We start from the raw sequence: 20,601 nt of genomic DNA, 5'->3' as shown, positions 1-20,601 counted from the left end.
TTTGACCTCACCCTCTCACCTTCCCCCTACTCACAAGGCAGGCAATACGCTCGACCTCATCTTTACTAGATGCTGTTCTTCCACTAACCTCATTGCAACTCCCCTCCAAGTCTCCGACCACTACCTTGTATCCTTTTCCCTCTCGCTCTCATCCAACACTTCCCACACTGCCCCTACTCGGATGGTATCGCGCCGTCCCAACCTTCGCTCTCTCTCCCCCGCTACTCTCTCCTCTTCCATCCTATCATCTCTTCCCTCTGCTCAAACCTTCTCCAACCTATCTCCTGATTCTGCCTCCTCAACCCTCCTCTCCTCCCTTTCTGCATCCTTTGACTCTCTATGTCCCCTATCCTCCAGGCCGGCTCGGTCCTCCCCTCCCGCTCCATGGCTCGATGACTCATTGCGAGCTCACAGAACAGGGCTCCGGGCAGCCGAGCGGAAATGGAGGAAAACTCGCCTCCCTGCGGACCTGGCATCCTTTCACTCCCTCCTCTCTACATTTTCCTCTTCTGTCTCTGCTGCTAAAGCCACTTTCTACCACTCTAAATTCCAAGCATCTGCCTCTAACCCTAGGAAGCTCTTTGCCACCTTCTCCTCCCTCCTGAATCCTCCTCCCCCTCCCCCCCCTCCTCCCTCTCTGCAGATGACTTCGTCAACCATTTTGAAAAGAAGGTCGACGACATCCGATCCTCGTTTGCTAAGTCAAACGACACCGCTGGTTCTGCTCACACTGCCCTACCCTGTGCTCTGACCTCTTTCTCCCCTCTCTCTCCAGATGAAATCTCGCGTCTTGTGACGGCCGGCCGCCCAACAACCTGCCCGCTTGACCCTATCCCCTCCTCTCTTCTCCAGACCATTTCCGGAGACCTTCTCCCTTACCTCACCTCGCTCATCAACTCATCCCTGACCGCTGGCTACGTCCCTTCCGTCTTCAAGAGAGCGAGAGTTGCACCCCTTCTGAAAAAACCTACACTCGATCCCTCCGATGTCAACAACTACAGACCAGTATCCCTTCTTTCTTTTCTCTCCAAAACTCTTGAACGTGCCGTCCTTGGCCAGCTCTCCCGCTATCTCTCTCAGAATGACCTTCTTGATCCAAATCAGTCAGGTTTCAAGAATAGTCATTCAACTGAGACTGCTCTTCTCTGTATCACGGAGGCGCTCCGCACTGCTAAAGCTAACTCTCTCTCCTCTGCTCTCATCCTTCTAGACCTATCGGCTGCCTTCGATACTGTGAACCATCAGATCCTCCTCTCCACCCTCTCCGAGTTGGGCATCTCCGGCGCGGCCCACGCTTGGATTGCGTCCTACCTGACAGGTCGCTCCTACCAGGTGGCGTGGCGAGAATCTGTCTCCTCACCACGTGCTCTCACCACTGGTGTCCCCAGGGCTCTGTTCTAGGCCCTCTCCTATTCTCGCTATACACCAAGTCACTTGGCTCTGTCATAACCTCACATGGTCTCTCCTATCATTGCTATGCAGACGACACACAATTAATCTTCTCCTTTCCCCCTTCTGATGACCAGGTGGCGAATCGCATCTCTGCATGTCTGGCAGACATATCAGTGTGGATGACGGATCACCACCTCAAGCTGAACCTCGGCAAGACGGAGCTGCTCTTCCTCCCGGGAAGGACTGCCCGTTCCATGATCTCGCCATCACGGTTGACAACTCCATTGTGTCCTCCTCCCAGAGCGCTAAGAACCTTGGCGTGATCCTGGACAACACCCTGTCGTTCTCAACTAACATCAAGGCGGTGGCCCGTTCCTGTAGGTTCATGCTCTACAACATCCGCAGAGTACGACCCTGCCTCACACAGGAAGCGGCGCAGGTCCTAATCCAGGCACTTGTCATCTCCCGTCTGGATTACTGCAACTCGCTGTTGGCTGGGCTCCCTGCCTGTGCCATTAAACCCCTACAACTCATCCAGAACGCCGCAGCCCTTCTGGTGTTCAACCTTCCCAAGTTCTCTCACGTCACCCCGCTCCTCCGCTCTCTCCACTGGCTTCCAGTTGAAGCTTGCATCCGCTACAAGACCATGGTGCTTGCCTACGGAGCTGTGAGGGGAACGGCACCTCAGTACCTCCAGGCTCTGATCAGGCCCTACACCCAAACAAGGGCACTGCGTTCATCCACCTCTGGCCTGCTCGCCTCCCTACCACTGAGGAAGTACAGTTCCCGCTCAGCCCAGTCAAAACTGTTCGCTGCTCTGGCCCCCCAATGGTGGAACAAACTCCCTCACAACGCCAGGACAGCGGAGTCAATCACCACCTTCCGGAGACACCTGAAACCCCACCTCTTTAAGGAATACCTAGGATAGGATAAAGTAATCCTTCTCATTTCCCCCCCCCCTTAAAAGATTTAGATGCACTATTGTAAAGTGGCTGTTCCACTGGATGTCATAAGGTGAATGCACCAATTTGTAAGTCGCTCTGGATAAGAGCGTCTGCTAAATGACTTAAATGTAAATGTAAATGCTTGCAAGCTGAAGAACACCACACCAACTGTGAAGCATGGGGGTGGCAGCATCATGTTGTGGGGGTGCATTGCTGCAGGAGGGACTGGTGTACTTCATAAAATAGATGGCTTCATGAGGCAGGAAAATTGTGGATATTTTGAAACAACATCTCAAAACATCAGTCAGGAAGTTGATGCTTGGTCGCAAATGGGTCTTCCCAATGGACAATGACCCCAAGCATACTTCTACAGTTGTGGCAAAATGGCATAAGGACAGTCAAGGTATTGGAGTGACCATCATAAAGCCCTGACCTCAATCCTATAGAAAATGCATGGCCAGAACTGATAATGCGTGTGCGAGCAAGGAGGCCTACAAACCTGACTCAGTTACACCAGCTCTGTCAGGAGGAATGGGCCAAAATTCACCCAACTTATTGTTGGAAGATTGTGGAAGGCTACCCGAAAAGTTTGACCCAAGTTAAACAATTTAAAGGCAATTGATTGAGTGTATGTTAACTTCTGACCCACTGGGAATGTGATGAAAGAAATTAAAGCTGAAATATATCATTCTCTACAATTATTCTGACCTTTCACATTCTTAAAATAAAGTGGTGATCCTAACTGACATAAGACAGGGATTTTTTTTTTACAAGGATTCAATGTCAGGAATTGTGAAAAACTGAGTTTAAATTTATTTGGCTAAGGTGTATGTAAACATCCGACTTCAACTGTATGTCTGAAATAGATTAATGTGTCATAGCTCCAGGTTTGATTTGAATGAACTCGATCTTTAGCTGTGTCTGCTTTCCTCAGCAGCTCTTTGGCACTGAGAGTTGAGTGGCGTCTAACAGCTGTCTGCCAGTGATACCGCTGCGTTTAGCTTCGGCATGTTGCCCCCCCCCAGTCTCTCTAATCCATTATCTGTGACTGTTCCTCAAATCAGCAGCATACGGTGCCAGTCAGTCCACAGCACCACGATTTGTGGACTTTTTCCCCTTCTAACCCGCAGGCCAAAAAGGTTTCAGTGCTGCTCACCATCTGGTTGTGGTGCTGTAAGAGGAGGTGTGGACTTCGACTTAGCTCACTGAGCGGCCCAGTGGTCGGACACACAGCCAATCAAAAGAGTGTGGTTTTGCCAGGCTTTTGGCCAATGAGGAGTCAGAAAGGTCATTGGTCATTAGCCTCGTTGTTCGTCTTGTTCTTGAGGATTCTGGCTTTGGCTTCAAGACAAATTTTGGCACTCGCTAAATTCTGCTGTTGTGTTTCCTCTCTTCAGAGCTAAGAGAGTTCACCACCTGGTGTCTAGTCCACTGATACAATCCAAGTCTGAAATGTTGATCACTTAGAGTGCCAACTGCATTCTGGTCTCATCTGTTTCACACAACTCCTTACAATAACTTGCATAACTTCAGACAAACCTGAATACTGCAGCAGAAGCTGTTGTTTTCCTCATCACCACTAGATGGCAGTGTGCGGCCATCCATTGAGTGAGTGAGTGTAATTTTCCAAGTCTAGTATTTACTGTCAACCCAAACTATCAACTGTAATAATGCACCATTTCCCATGCACCTGTGCACATTTGTGTCGATGCTTAACGATTGTTTTGTAATGAATGTGTGACGTACAAGGATTTAAGATTAAACGTCTATATATAAATGCACAATTTCATCAAAAAGCAGTTCACTGACGTGTCGATGCAGTTGAGTGTATGTCATGCAAATGTTTGCCTTTTGATCGAACAGCAGTCTGTTAGAGTCAAAAACCTTCATGATATTCCACAATATATTCAGCTCATTCCTATACTTGATTTCATAGCGTGATAAAGCTATTCTCTGCCTCTCTCTCACTCTTCACTCTTTTTTTCACAGGCACAAGGCAATCCGTATCCCTCGTCTCTCTTTTTGTTGTTGTTCCTCATCCCCATATGGCTCTTGTCTGGAGCTTTGCTCCCCATCTCTACGTTAATCTTGCTTCTTATTTTTAATGAACCTCATTCTCAAGCGAAATCTGCCACTGATTTGGGTGATGGAGGTGCATCATTCAGACTAGTTTTACCCCTCTTATCTGGGATAACCACCAACCACTGGCTCTGATTTCTAGTTCTCAGGTTGACATGAATCACGTCCACGGGCCGTTTCTGGAGGAGGCTGCCAGAGCCTAATAAACACGGAGATGTGTAAACATCAAAAGGAAACGTAGCTCACGATGACGACACTGTTTACATTGAGAAGGACATAAATAAGTAAATATTTATAACATAAATAAATGAGATCCAATTTTTTTATTTTTTTGCATAGTCTCCTGCCCTGTAAAGACATGTACTGTGTATAGACCCTACTAAAGCTGCAGTCAAATGAACCTGCAGTAGGATGCAAACCATAGTCCTGACTGTTGTCTTGCATTGACCTACAAGAGAGCTTGCGGAAAGCGTTTCACTGTATCATTTACACCCTGTATCCTGTGCACGTGACACATGAACTTTGATTACATTGCATCACAGTTCATTCGTCTTAGCGTGGCTAGGTGAGACAACTACATATATCCCAGTCATAGTAAACAACAACAAAACATTCCTCCATTAAATCGGCGCTAGTGAGACGAGACAAGTGCGAGTGTTAGTGCAAGATAGGCAAGGGTGTTAAAAACATTTTTTGTAGGTGGGGGAGATGTAGCTAGTTGTTTATGCAGACATTTTCATTATTGAAGCCTTTCCTCCCTGTAGCCACAGCCGTTTGATAGCAGGATACGTAGGTATGCACTGCTACAGAGTCATAACTTACCCCTGCAGCCACAGCCGTTTGATAGCAGGATACGTAGCTATGCACTGCTACAGAGTCATAACTTACCCCTGCAGCCACAGCCGTTTGATAGCAGGATACGTAGGTATGCACTGCTACAGAGTCATAACTTACCCCTGCAGCCACAGCCGTTTGATAGCAGGATACGTAGCTATGCACTGCTACAGAGTCATAACTTACCCCTGCAGCCACAGCCGTTTGATAGCAGGATACAGATGCACTGTCATAACTTACCCCTGCAGCCACAGCCGTTTGATAGCAGGATACGTAGGTATGCACTGCTACAGTCATAACTTACCCCTGCAGCCACAGCCGTTTGATAGCAGGATACGTAGGTATGCACTGCTACAGAGTCATAACTTACCCCTGAAGCCACAGCCGTTTGATAGCAGGATACGTAGGTATGCACTGCTACAGAGTCATAACTTACCCCTGTAGCCACAGCCGTTTAATAGCAGGATACGTAGGTATGCACTGCTACAGAGTCATAACTTAACCCTGAAGCCACAGTCGTTTGATAGCAGGATACGTAGGTATGGACTGCTACAGTCATAACTTACCCCTGCAGCCACAGCCGTTTGATAGCAGGATACGTAGGTATGAACTGCTACAGTCATAACTTACCCCTGCAGCCACAGCCGTTTGATAGCAGGATACGTAGCTATGCACTGCTACAGTCATAACTTACCCCTGAAGCCACAGCCGTTTGATAGCAGGATACGTAGGTATGCACTGCTACAGAGTCATAACTTACCCCTGAAGCCACAGCCGTTTAATAGCAGGATACGTAGGTATGCACTGCTACAGAGTCATAACTTACCCCTGCAGCCACAGCCATGTGATAGCACGATACGTAGGTATGCACTGCTACAGAGTCATAACTTACCCCTGCAGCCACAGCCGTTTGATAGCAGGATACGTAGGTATGCACTGCTACAGTCATAACTTACCCCTGCAGCCACAGCCGTTTGATAGCAGGATACGTAGGTATGCACTGCTACAGAGTCATAACTTACCCCTGCAGCCACAGCCGTTTGATAGCAGGATACGTAGGTATGCACTGCTACAGAGTCATAACTTACCCCTGCAGCCACAGCCGTTTGATTACTACTTCCGGCGCCGACTGAGATGGCCGCCTCGCTTCGCGTTCCTAGGAAACTATGCAGTTTTTTGTTTTTTTACGTGTTATTTCTTACATTAGTACCCCAGGTCATCTTAGGTTTCATTACATACAGTCGAGAAGAACTACTGAATATAAGATCAGCGCCAACTCACCATCAGTACGACCAAGAATATGTTTTCCGTCGACGCGGATCCGGTGTTCTGCCTTACAAACAGGACAACGGAATGGATCGCATGCAGCGACCCAAGGAAACGACTCCGAAAAAGAGGGAAACGAGGCGGTGTTCTGGTCAGACTCCGAAAAAGGGCACATCGCGCACCACTCCCCAGCATTCTTCTTGCCAATGTCCAGTCTCTTGACAACAAGGTTGACGAAATCCGAGCAAGGGTAGCATTCCAGAGGGACATCAGAGACTGCAACGTTCTCTGCTTCACAGAAACATGGCTTACTGGGAAGACGCTATCCGATGCGGTGCAGCCAACGGGTTTCTCCACGCATCGCGCCGACAGAAACATCTTTCTGGTAAGAAGAGTGGCGGGGGCGTATGCCTCATGACTAACGAGACATGGTGTGATGAAGGAAACATACAGGAACTCAAATCCTTCTGTTCACCTGATTTAGAATTCCTCACAATCAAATGTAGACCGCATTATCTTCCAAGAGAATTCTCCTCGATTATAATCACAGCCGAATATATCCCCCCCCAAGCAGACACATCGATGGCTCTGAACGAACTTTATTTAACTCTTTGCAAACTGGAAACCATTTATCCGGAGGCTGCATTCATTGTAGCTGGGGATTTTAACAAAGCTAATCTGAAAACAAGACTCCCTAAATTTTACCAGCATATCGATTGCGCAACCAGGGGTGGTAAAACCTTGGATCATTGTTACTCTAACTTCCGCGACGCATATAAGGCCCTGCCCCGCCCCCCTTTCGGAAAAGCTGACCACGACTCCATTTTGCTGATCCCTACCTACAGGCAGAAACTAAAACAAGAGGCTCCCACGCTGAGGTCTGTCCAACGCTGGTCAGACCAAGCTGACTCCACACTCCAAGACTGCTTCCATCACGTGGACTGGGACATGTTTCGTATTGCGTCAGATGGAAATATTGACGAATACGCTGATTCGTGTGCGAGTTCATTAGAACGTGCGTCGAAGATGTCGTTCCCATAGCAACGATAAAAACATTCCCAAACCAGAAACCGTGGATTGATGGCAGCATTCGCGTGAAACTGAAAGCGCGAACCACTGCTTTTAATCAGGGCAAGGTGTCTGGTAACATGTCCGAATATAAACAATGCAGCTATTCCCTCCACAAGGCTATTAAACAAGCTAAGCGTCAGTACAGAGACAAAGTGGAATCTCAATTCAATGGCTCAGACACAAGAGGCATGTGGCAGGGTCTACAGTCAATCACGGACTACAAGAAGAAACCCAGCCCAGTCACGGACCAGGATGTCTTGCTCCCAGGCAGACTAAATAACTTTTGCCCGCTTTGAGGACAATACAGTGCCACTGACACGGCCTGCAACGAAAACATGCGGTCTCTCCTTCACTGCAGCCGAGGTGAGTAAGACATTTAAACGTGTTAACCCTCGCAAGGCTGCAGGCCCAGACGGCATCCCCAGCCGCGCCCTCAGAGCATGCGCAGACCAGCTGGCCGGTGTGTTTACGGACATATTCAATCAATCCCTATACCAGTCTGCTGTTCCCACATGCTTCAAGAGGGCCACCATTGTTCCTGTTCCCAAGAAAGCTAAGGTAACTGAGCTAAACGACTACCGCCCGTAGCACTCACTTCCGTCATCATGAAGTGCTTTGAGAGACTAGTCAAGGACCATATCACCTCCACCCTACCTGACACCCTAGACCCACTCCAATTTGCTTACCGCCCAAATAGGTCCACAGACGATGCAATCTCAACCACACTGCACACTGCCCTAACCCACCTGGACAAGAGGAATACCTATGTGAGAATGCTGTTCATCGACTACAGCTCGGCATTCAATACCATAGTACCCTCCAAGCTCGTCATCAAGCTCGAGACCCTGGGTCTCGGCCCCGCCCTGTGCAACTGGGTACTGGACTTCCTGACGGGCCGCCCCCAGGTGGTGAGGGTAGGCAACAACATCTCCTCCCCGCTGATCCTCAACACGGGGGCCCCACAAGGGTGCGTTCTGAGCCCTCTCCTGTACTCCCTGTTCACCCACGACTGCGTGGCCATGCACGCCTCCAACTCAATCATCAAGTTTGCGGACGACACAACAGTGGTAGGCTTGATTACCAACAACGACGAGACTGCCTACAGGGAGGAGGTGAGGGCCTCGGAGTGTGGTGTCAGGAAAATAACCTCACACTCAACGTCAACAAAACTAAGGAGATGATTGTGGACTTCAGGAAACAGCAGAGGGAACACCCCCTATCCACATCGATGGAACAGTAGTGGAGAGGGTAGCAAGTTTTAAGTTCCTCGGCATACACATCACAGACAAACTGAATTGGTCCACTCACACTGACAGCGTCGTGAAGAAGGCGCAGCAGCGCCTCTTCAACCTCAGGAGGCTGAAGAAATTCGGCTTGTCACCAAAAGCACTCACAAACTTCTACAGATGCACAATCGAGAGCATCCTGGCGGGCTGTATCACCGCCTGGTACGGCAACTGCTCCGCCCTCAACCGTAAGGCTCTCCAGAGGGTAGTGAGGTCTGCACAACGCATCACCGGGGCAAACTACCTGCCCTCCAGGACACCTACACCACCCGATGTTACAGGAAGGCCATAAAGATCATCAAGGACATCAACCACCCGAACCACTGCCTGTTCACCCCGCTATCATCCAGAAGGCGAGGTCAGTACAGGTGCATCAAAGCTGGGACCGAGAGACTGAAAAACAGCTTCTATCTCAAGGCCATCAGACTGTTAAACAGCCACCACTAACATTGAGTGGCTGCTGCCAACACACTGTCATTGACACTGACCCAACTCCAGCCACTTTAATAATGGGAATTGATGGGAAATGATGTAAATATATCACTAGCCACTTTAAACAATGCTACCTTATATAATGTTACTTACCCTACATTATTCATCTCATATGCATATGTATATACTGTACTCTAGATCATCGACTGCATTCTTATGTCACTAGCCACTTTAACTATGCCACTTTGTTTACTTTGTCTACATACTCATCTCATATGTATATACTGTACTCGATACCATCTACTGTATGCTGCTCTGTACCATCACTCATTCATATATCCTTATGTACATATTCCTTATCCCCTTACACTGTGTACAAGACAGTAGTTTTGGAATTGTTAGTTAGATTACTTGTTGGTTATCACTGCATTGTCGGAACTAGAAGCACAAGCATTTCGCTACACTCGCATTAACATCTGCTAACATTTACATTTACATTTACATTTAAGTCATTTAGCAGACGCTCTTATCCAGAGCGACTTACAAATTGGTGTGTTCACCTTAAGACATCCAGTGGAACAGCCACTTTACAATAGTGCATCTAAATCTTTTAAGGGGGTGAGAAGGATTACTTTATCCTATCCTAGGTATTCCTGAAAGAGGTGGGGTTTCAGGTGTCTCCGGAAGGTGGTGATTGACTCCGCTGTCCTGGCGTCGTGAGGGAGTTTGTTCCACCATTGGGGGGCCAGAGCAGCGAACAGTTTTGACTGGGCTGCGCGGGAACTGTACTTCCTCAGTGGTAGGGAGGCGAGCAGGCCAGACGTGGATGAACGCAGTGCCCTTGTTTGGGTGTAGGGCCTGATCAGAGCCTGGAGGTACTGAGGTGCCGTTCCCCTCACAGCTCCGTAGGCAAGCACCATGGTCTTGTAGCGGATGCGAGCTTCAACTGGAAGCCAGTGGAGAGAGCGGAGGAGCGGGGTGACGTGAGAGAACTTGGGAAGGTTGAACACCAGACGGGCTGCGGCGTTCTGGATGAGTTGTAGGGGTTTAATGGCACAGGCAGGGAGCCCAGCCAACAGCGAGTTGCAGTAATCCAGACGGGAGATGACAAGTGCCTGGATTAGGACCTGCGCTGCTTCCTGTGTGAGGCAGGGTCGTACTCTGCGGATGTTGTAGAGCATGAACCTACAAGAACGGGCCACCGCCTTGATGTTAGTTGAGAACGACAGGGTGTTGTCCAGGATCACGCCAAGGTTCTTAGCGCTCTGGGAGGAGGACACAATGGAGTTGTCAACCGTGATGGCGAGATCATGGAACGGGCAGTCCTTCCCCGGGAGGAAGAGCAGCTCCGTCTTGCCGAGGTTCAGCTTGAGGTGGTGATCCGTCATCCACACTGATATGTCTGCCAGACATGCAGAGATGCGATTCGCCACCTGGTCATCAGAAGGGGGAAAGGAGAAGATGAATTGTGTGTCCATGTGTATGTCCAATCTAACCATGTGTATGTGACAAATAAAATTTGATTTGATTTGATAGCAGGATACGTAGCTATGCACTGCTACAGTCATAACTTACCCCTGCAGCCACAGCCGTTTGATAGCAGGATACGTAGGTATGCACTGCTACAGTCATAACTTACCCCTGAAGCCACAGCCGTTTGATAGCAGGATACGTAGGTATGCACTGCTACAGAGTCATAACTTACCCCTGCAGCCACAGCCGTTTGATAGCACGATACGTAGGTATGCACTGCTACAGAGTCATAACTTACCCCTGCAGCCACAGCCGTTTGATAGCAGGATACGTAGCTATGCACTGCTACAGAGTCATAACTTACCCCTGCAGCCACAGCCGTTTGATAGCAGGATACGTAGCTATGCACTGCTACAGAGTCATAACTTACCCCTGCAGCCACAGCCGTTTGATAGCAGGATACGTAGCTATGCACTGCTACAGAGTCATAACTTACCCCTGCAGCCACAGCCGTTTGATAGCAGGATACGTAGGTATGCACTGCTACGGAGTCATAACTTACCCTCGGTGAAGGACACATTTTGTTCACTAAATTCCCCCTACCTAACACACACACACACACACATTCCTGAGCAATGTGTTTCTCCTCCAAGGTGACAGCAGTGGTGGGGCCGAGGTGGAGGGTGCTGGGGTGTCACTAGGGCCTTGTTCCACAGAAACACACACAGTGTGCTTCATCAGATAGTTGATAGCCAGCAGAAGAGCGCAAGGCAGAGTGCTCTAGCGTGAGTGTGTTTTCCACAGGGGACTACAAGCTAGGGACAGAGTAAATTAGCGGACATTATTTTGTCACTCTTAACATTGTGCCAGAGACTCATGACATTGCTATAACCCAAGATACACACATTTTTACTCATCACCTCATTGTCTCGGCCTGTATTTATACAGCCAACGTCTCAGAGTAGGATTGTTGACCCTGATAGACGAGCGTCCTGCCCAGGGGGTGTACTTGTACATCAAGCTGCTTCACGCTACAGAAATATGAGATGGGGCCCACCGAGCCGGAGCCTTTCTTGCTGTGACAAGGCTACTTACTCTGGTTTGCGCTTCAAACCAATTGAACTCTTCCACAACACTTTTACGATAGTTTTAGATAACAAAGGGTGAACTAGTGAGCGTCCATAATATATAGGTAGAGAACCATAGCTTGGTTGGTTCAACTTTTTATGTTAGCTTTTTGATGAATTCAGTAACAGATTAATTATTCATCTAATTAATATCATGGATTTTTAAAATAATTCCCTTGGTTTAATTAGTGCTAAAATAATCGCCCTAATTAAGCCGGGTAATAACGATTACTCCCTCAGACTTCACCTCGTCTTTAGGTTTCCATAGTTTTTTTTCTCTCCTTGATGTATTCTGCTCATGTTATGTCCAATATGTTACTGTGGAAAGGATTTGAATCCATAGCAGGTCTTTATGTGCTTTATTGTAGTGGGGGGGGGGGGGTTCCTATTATGATTGGTAGTGTATGTTTTCAAGTGTATTTATGTGAGTGTGTTATTGTGACGTGTATATGTACACTGAGTGTACAAACCATTAGGAACACCTACTCTTTCCGTGACATAGACTGACCAGGTGAATCCGTGTGCATCAAGAATTGTCCCCCACCAACGAACATCCGGACAACTTGACACAACTGTGGGAAGCATTGGAGTCAACATGGGCCAGCATCCCTGTGGAACGCTTTCGATACCTTGTAGAGTCCCTGCCCCAACAAATTGAGGCTGTTCTGAGGGGAAAAATGGGGTGGAACTCAATAGTGGGAAGGTGTTCCTAATGTTTTGTACTCTCAGTGTATATGTGTATTTATGTGTTTGGCTTTCAGGATGCCCAGATTGAGAGAGACAAGGCTGTGTTTAACGTCTCAGGAGGCTGTACTGCTCTGTGTGCACTCTTTTTACTCGGAAAGCTCTACGTTGGAAATGCCGGGGACAGCAGGTGAGACACACAGATGCACACACTGAAGTAAACACTCAAACTGTTTGAATTAACACAGATTGCTTTGTCCTGCACAGAGCGATCATTATCCGAGGTGGAGAGGTAATCCCCATGTCTACAGAGTTCACACCCGAGTCAGAGAGGCAGCGCTTGCAGTTCCTGGTAAGAGGAGGAACTCAACAGACACTGTATCGCAATACATGACCTCCCCTCCCTGTTCAGACATTCACTATGCTTGACTTTCCTACCTGGTTTCTGCTGGTGGAATAACGCCCACAGTTGCTGGTAAGAGGAGGAACTCTACTACAACCCTCTGAATCACATTGAACCTGGGCTGTTCTCTGTCCCAGACCTGAGTTCAAATAGTATTTGAGATCATTTCAAATATTTTAGCTGGCCTTGATTGAGCTTGACTGGCACAATGGAACCAATAGACAAAAAAGAACAAACCCCACTTATCTTATCAGAGTAGAGAAAACGCTCAAACTATTTTTAAGATTTCAAATAGCATTTGAACCCAGGTCTGCTCAGTTACTCACTGACAGTTACTAAGCTTAGCTCGTTTGCCTGGTGTCTAGGCTGGTTTAATTGACTGGCGTGCCCAGGGGATAGGAAGATTATCTCTTCACGCTCCTCTCTCTCTTTCTATGTGAAGGCCTACATGCAGCCACACCTGTTAGGGGGAGAGTTTACACATCTGGAGTTCCCCAGACGAGTACAGAGGAAGGAGGTGGGGAAGAGGATGCTCTATAGGGACTTCACTATGTCTGGCTGGTGGGTATCCATCCATCTTATCTGTTTGATTACTGCTACTCAAATAATGGTGGGCCTTGTTCCTCTCATTGTGATAAGTTACAGACAGGTGCTGCATTGAGGAATGTATCATACCCCCACCATTTTACCAGAATCATGAGATAATCCAGATTAGGCATCTTTGCATGATTTGTCATTGAAATTTCACATTATCGCAATTTCATGAGCAACTACGCTCCGCTATTGAAATAATGTCCTTTGTCCGCAATCATTTTGTCTATCTGAACCCCCCCCCCCATTCTTATCAATGTACTGAGTGCCAGCTGATTTGACAGGACATGCTCTGATAGACTCAGACATTCGGTGTGGTCTGTGTGAATGACTGGGGCAGTTCAGCTCATCAGTGTTCCCTGGACAGAACTAGGGCCCATCAATGCGTCTTTGAGAGTGAGAGCGGGACAGACCGAGATGGTGGTGGTGATTAAGGGGAGATTTATCAGCACTGGCTCTTTCTCAATGCGGTTCTGTCTGTGCTGTTAAGATGTGCCGATGTAGGACAGGGCAGTGCTGCTCACTGAGTCCAGAACTCAGGAACAGAACTGATATCTGTGGTGCATTTTTAAGATTCCTTTACAGTGAAGTGGGCCTTTCTCAGAACTGGCCTCTAAGCGTACAGAGACAAATAGATGTGTGTGCGTGCTGTCATGCCCATTTGGGGCACAGGGACACATGCCCCCTCAGAATTTTCCTGTAATACTACTAGCCACTTTCATGGTGTTGGTTTTAGCTAGCCCAGAAACACTGTAGGTTCCCAACCTCACAACTTGCTACCAAGAAGTAATTTCAAGTTAGAGTGGCTAGCTTTTCTAACTACAGTATATTAGCTGGCAAGTTTGATCGACTTTAGAAAAGCAAACAACAACTACAGTATGTAGTGGTTAACATACAAACCACACCGCTCACTTCGCATGCGTCAACCGACATGCTCTGTGTCGCGCTCGCTCTCTGTGTCGCTCGCGCTCTCTCTCGCTCTCGCTCTGTGTCGCGCTCTCTCTCGCTCTGTGTCGCGCTCTCTCTCGCTCTGTGTCGCGTTCTCTCTCGCTCTGTGTTGCTCTAGCTCTCTCTATCACACACACACACACACATACACACACACCTAGTTGGCAGTGAGCTGGGCTGTGAATTGACAGTGCAGATGGGGGGGTTGTTAAGCATGGGAGGCGGTGGCGTTTTAGGGTCGTGTTCAGTTGATGGATGTTTAGCAGCATGTTCTACATGTTCAAACGCCCCAGTTGCCAGGCAGGCACACCAGCCAACAGTGAAGAAGCAAAGAGAGAAAAGAAAAAAAGAAAAGGAAGGTAAGAGAGTTAGAGAAGTCAGAGTACGGGGGCTGGGCTGGGTGGAGAATGGGGAACAGTGATTCTGGGCTGGGTTAATTGACTATTAGAAAAAGTATCTAGATCCTCTATGAGACTGTGGAAGGATCCAAATTGTGGATTTAAAAGAACAAGAATCGGCAGCATATAATGACACCTTTTGTTTTTAAGCCCCGAATTTCTAGCCCCTTGATATTATTGTTGGATCTGATTTTAATAGCTAACATTTCAATGGCCGTTTTAATACTGTCTGAGAAGGAGCCATTGACTATTTTGCACCTATACTTAACTTAAAATCCTTTTCGAAGTCAGCTATGAATACCAGGCCTGGTTTCATGGTGTTTTTATTGTTTCAAGTACTTGTTTTATTATCTCTATGTAAAAATAAAACTGTCTGGTTAGGATGAATAATATCTGACCATTTTTATAGGACTGGTTAAAACATGTCAATAGTGGATCTTTGAGGAGATCAAAAAAAAAATCCACATACAGTTGAAGTTTACTTACACCTTAGCCAAATTCATTTAAATTCAGTTTTTCACAATCGCTGACATTTAATCCTAGTAACAATTCCCTGTCTTAGGTCAGTTAGGATCACCACTTTATTTTAAGAATGTGAAATGTCAGAATAATAGTAGAGAGAATGATTTCATTTCTTTCATCACATTCCCAGTGGGTCAGAAGTGGGAACACTCAGAACACTCAATTAGTATTTGGTAGCATTGCCTTTACATTTTTTTAACTTGGGTCAAATGTTTTGGGTAGCCTTCCACAAGCTTCCCACAATAAGTTGGGTGAATTTTGGCCCATTCCTCCTGACAGAGCTGGTGTAACTGAATCAGGTTTGTAGGCCTCCTTGCTCGCAAACGCTTTTTCAGTTCTGCCCACAAATGTTCTATAGGATTGAGGTCAGGGCTTTGTGATGGCCACTCCAAAACCTTGACTTTGTTGTCCTTAAGCCATTTTGCAAAAACTTTGGAAGTATGCTTGGGGTCATTGTCCATTTGGAAGACCCATTTGCAACCAAGCTTTAACTTCCTGACGGATGTCTTGAGATGTTGCTTCAATATATCCACATAACTTAGCTTCCTCATGATGCCATCTATTTTGTGAAGTGCACCAGTCCCTCCTGCAGCAAAGCACCGCCACAACATGATGCTGCCACCCCCGTGCGTCACGGTTGGGATGGTGTTCTTCAGCTTGCAAGCCTCCCCCTTTTTCCTCCAAACATAATGATGTCATTAGACCAGAGGACATTTCTCCAAAAAGTATGATCTTTGTCTCCATGTGCAGTTCCAAACCATAGTCTGGCTTTTTTATGGCTGTTTTTTTAGCAGTGGCTTCTTCCTTGCTGAGTGGCCTTTCAGGTTATGTCAATATACAGTGGGGGGAAAAGTATTTAGTCAGCCACCAATTGTGCAAGTTCTCCCACTTAAAAGATGAGGCCTGTACTTTTCATCATAGGTAAACTTAAACTATGACAGACAAAATGAGAATTTATTTTCCAGAAAATCACATTGTAAGATTTGTAATGAATTTATTTGCAAATTATGGTGGAAAATTAGTATTTGGTCACCTACAAACAAGCAATATCTCTCACAGACCTGTAACTTCTTCTTTAAGAGGCTCCTCTGTCCTCCACTCGTTACGGTATTAATGGCACCTGTTTGAACTTGTTATCAGTATAAAAGACACCTGTCCACAACCTCAAACAGTCACACTCCAAACTCCACTATGGCCAAGATCAAAGAGCTGTCAAAGGACACCAGAAACAAATTGTAGACCTGCACCAGGCTGGGAAGACTGAATCTGCAATAGGTAAGCAGCTTGGTTTGAAGAAATCAACTGTGGGAGCAATTATTAGGAAATGGAAGACATACAAGACCACTGATAATCTCCCTCGATCTGGGGCTCCACGCAAGATCTCACCCCGTGGGGTCAAAATAATCACAAGAACGGTGAGCAAAAATCCCAGAACCACACGGGGGGACCTAGTGAATGACCTGCAGAGAGCTGGGATCAAAGTAACAAAGCCTAACATCAGTAACACATTACGCCGCCAGGGACTCAAATCCTGCAGTGCCAGACGTGTCCCCTGCTTAAGCCAGTACATGTCAAGGCCCGTCTGAAGTTTGCTAGAGAGCATTTGGGGCGGCAGGGTAGCCTAGTGGTTAGAGCGTTGGACTAGTAACCGGAAGGTTGCGAGTTCAAACCCCCGAGCTGACAAGGTACAAATCTGTCGTTCTGCCCCTGTACAGGCAGTTAACCCACTGTTCCCAGGCCGTCATTGAAAATAAGAATGTGTTCTTAACTGACTTGCCTGGTTAAATAAAGGTAAAAAAAAATGTCAGATGAATGTCATATGGTCAGATGAAACCAAAATATAACTTTTTGGTAAAAACTCAACTCGTCGTGTTTGGAGGACAAGGAATGCTGAGTTGCATCCAAAGAATACCATACCTACTGTGAAGCATGGGGGTGGAAACATCATGCTTTGGGGCTGTTTTTCTGCAAAGGGACCAGGACGACTGCTCCGTGTAGGAAAGAATGAATGGGGCCATGTATCGTGAGATTTTGAGTGAAACCCTCCTTCCATCAGCAAGGGCATTGAAGATGAAACGTGGCTGGGTCTTTCAGTATGACAATGATCCCAAACACACCGCCCGGGCAACGAAGGAGTGGCTTCGTAAGAAGCATTTCAAGGTCCTGGAGTGGCCTAGCCAGTCTCCAGATCTCAATCCCATAGAAAATCTTTGGAGGGAGTTGAAAGTCTGTGTTGCCCAGCAACAGCCCCAAAACATCACTGCTCTAGAGGAGATCTGCAATGAGGAATGGGCCAAAATACCAGCAACAGTGTGTGAAAACCTCGTGAAGACTTACAAAAAACGTTTGACCTCTGTCATTCCCAACAAAGGGTATATAACAAAATATTGAGATAAACTTTTGTTATTGACCAAATACTTATTTTCCACCATAATTTGCAAATAAATTCATAAAAAATCCTACAATGTGATTTTCTGGATTTTTTTTCTCATTTCGTCTGTCATAGTTGAAGTGTACCTATGATGAAAATTACAGGCTTTTCTCATGTTTTTAAGTGGGAGAACTTGCACAATTGGTGGCTGACTAAATACTTTTTTGCCCCACTGTAGTACTCATTTTACTGTGGATATAGATACTTTTGTTCCTGTTTCCTCCAGCATCTTCACATGGTCCTTTGTTGTTGTTCTGGGATTGATTTGCACTTTTCACACCAAAGTACGTTCATCTCTGAGCGGTATGATGGCTGCATGGTCCCATGGTGTTTAGACTTGTGTACCATTTTTTGTCAGATGAACGTGGTACTTTCAGGCATTTGGAAATTGCTCCCACGGATTAACTAGATTTGTGGAGGTCTACAATTGGTTTCTGAGGTCTTGGCTGATTTCTTTTGATTTTCCCATGATGTCAATCAAAGAGGCACTGAGTTTGAAGGTAGGCCTTGAAATACATCCACAGGTACACCGCCAATTGACTCAAATGATGTCAATTAGCCTATCAGAAGCTTCTAAAGCCATGACATCATTTTCTGGAATTTTCCAAGCTGTTTAAAGGCACAGTCAACTTAGTGTATGTAAACTTCTGACCCACTGGAATTGTGATATAGTAAATTAATTATAAGTAAAATAATCTGTCTGTAAAAAATTGTTAGAAAAATGACTTGTTTCATGCACAAAGTAGATGTCCTAACAGACTTGCCAAAACTATAGTTTGTTAAACAAGAAATTTGTGGAGTGCTTGAAAAATGAGTTTTAATGACTCTAACCTAAGTGTATGTAAACTTCCGACTTCAACTGTACCTCAACTGGTATGCTATTCATCCCTGGATTTGTCCCTGGCCTAAAGGCTTGAATTGCATCAAGAAGTTTCTCCTCTGCAATTTGGCCCTCACACAACTTTCTGTACTACTGTTAATTTTACACTATTATTAGGAAAAATAATCCTTACAGTTACCTTCAAGTAGTGGAAATGGAGGAGACTGAAAATGGAACGTATGCTTAAAGTACTTTGCTTCATCTTTCAGAGCATAATTAGGTGAATCATGGATGACTCTTTTTGGTAGCATTTCTATGTTCAAGATTCAAAAGGAATTTGGTAAATTTTTCATAATTTTCCATCCAATTCACTTTATTTTCTATAATAGATTATACTTCATTGTAACTATTTTGATCTAAATAGTTTTTGTTTTAAAGATGTGTTGAATTGCATGACCTCAGTGTCCCATACAATACGAGGATCTGCTCTACCTATGTTATATAGGAAAAAGTCACTAATCAAATCCTTTGTCTTGGTTAAAAACATGTTGTCAATATCTGCACCCACGTGGAAATTCTGTAAGAGTAATGTGGATGCCAATTATTTGATGGTCCGACCACATTCTGACCCCTATCAAAATTTGTTTTACTTTTGGTGCCAGTGCAAACGATACAAGAAAGTAATCAAGACGACTAGCATGATTAAGCCTTCTCCATGTACACTATATATACAAAAGTTTGGACACCCCTTCAAATTAGTGGATTCGGTCACACCCGCTGAGATAAAATCGAGCACATAGCCATGCAATGTCCATAGACAAACATTGACAGGAGAATGGCCTTACTGAAGAGCTCAGTGACTTTCAACGTGGCACCTTCATAGGATGCCACCTTTCCAACAAGTAAGTTTGTCAAATTACTGCCCTGTTAGAGCTGCCACGGTCAACGGTAAGTGCTGTTATTGTGAAGTGGAAACGTCTAGGAGCAACAACTGCTCAGCCGCAAAGTGGTAAGCCATACAAACTCACAGAACAGGACCGCTGAGTGTTGTAGCGCATAAAAATAATTTGTCCCTGCTTGCAACACTCATTACCGAGTTCCAAACTGCCTCTGGAAGCAACATCAGCACAATTATTGTTCGTCGGGAGCTTAATGAAATGGGATTCCATGGCCGAGCAGCCGCACACAAGCCTAAGATCACCATGTGCAATGCCAAGTGTCGGCTGGAGTGGCGTAAAGCTCGCTGTCATTGGACTCTGGAGCAGTGGAAATGCGTTCTCTGGAGTGATGAATCACGCTTCACCATCTAGCAGTCCGACGGACAAATCTGGGTTTGGTGGATGCCAGGAGAACGCTACCTGCCTCAATAGTGCCAACTGTAAAGTTTGGTGGATGAGGAATAATGGCCTGGGTTCGGGCTAGGCCCCTTAGTTCCAGTGAAGGGATATCTTAACGCTACAGAAATGACATTGTAGACATTTCTGTGCTTCCAACTTTGTGGCAACAGTTTGGGGAAGGACCTTTCCTGTTTTAGCATGACAATGCCCCCGAGCACAAAGCGAGGTCCATACAGAAATGGTATGTCGAGATCGGTGTGGAAGAACTTAGCTGGCCTGCACAGAGCCCTGACCTCAACCCCATCAAATACCTTTGGGATGAATTGGAACTCCGACTGCGAGCCAGGCCTAATCGCCCAACATCAGTGCCGACCTCACTAATGCTCTTGTGACTGAATGGAAACAAGTCCCCACAGCAATGTTACAACATCTAGTGGAAAGTCTGGATTTGTAAGCCTACATATATCCACTAGTTCTGTGTTCAGTTATTTTTCCATCCAACTTCATCTGTAATTATTCAGCAATATACATTATATTCCTTCCCTTTTAGCCATGTAAAGACT

The 20,601-nt window shown here is 46.3% G+C and overlaps 1 protein-coding gene across 1 annotated transcript in view; it reads left to right on the top strand.

Annotated features, from left to right (window-relative positions):
- Positions 1-20,601, top strand: part of LOC115134438 (protein phosphatase 1H-like) — a 72,663-nt gene that overhangs the window by 32,911 nt on the left and 19,151 nt on the right. The window contains exons 4-6 of the mRNA XM_029668399.2: positions 12,666-12,778; positions 12,856-12,940; positions 13,434-13,552. Coding sequence (XP_029524259.1) covers positions 12,666-12,778; positions 12,856-12,940; positions 13,434-13,552 — 317 coding nt within the window. The remainder of the gene's footprint in view (positions 1-12,665; positions 12,779-12,855; positions 12,941-13,433; positions 13,553-20,601) is intronic.

This window comes from Oncorhynchus nerka, linkage group LG9a (genome assembly GCF_034236695.1).
Source record: "Oncorhynchus nerka isolate Pitt River linkage group LG9a, Oner_Uvic_2.0, whole genome shotgun sequence".
NCBI classification, from domain to species: Eukaryota; Metazoa; Chordata; class Actinopteri; order Salmoniformes; family Salmonidae; genus Oncorhynchus; species Oncorhynchus nerka.
The sequence above is the reverse complement of the archived record's forward strand: the minus strand, read 5'-3'. Positions and strand labels throughout refer to the sequence as shown.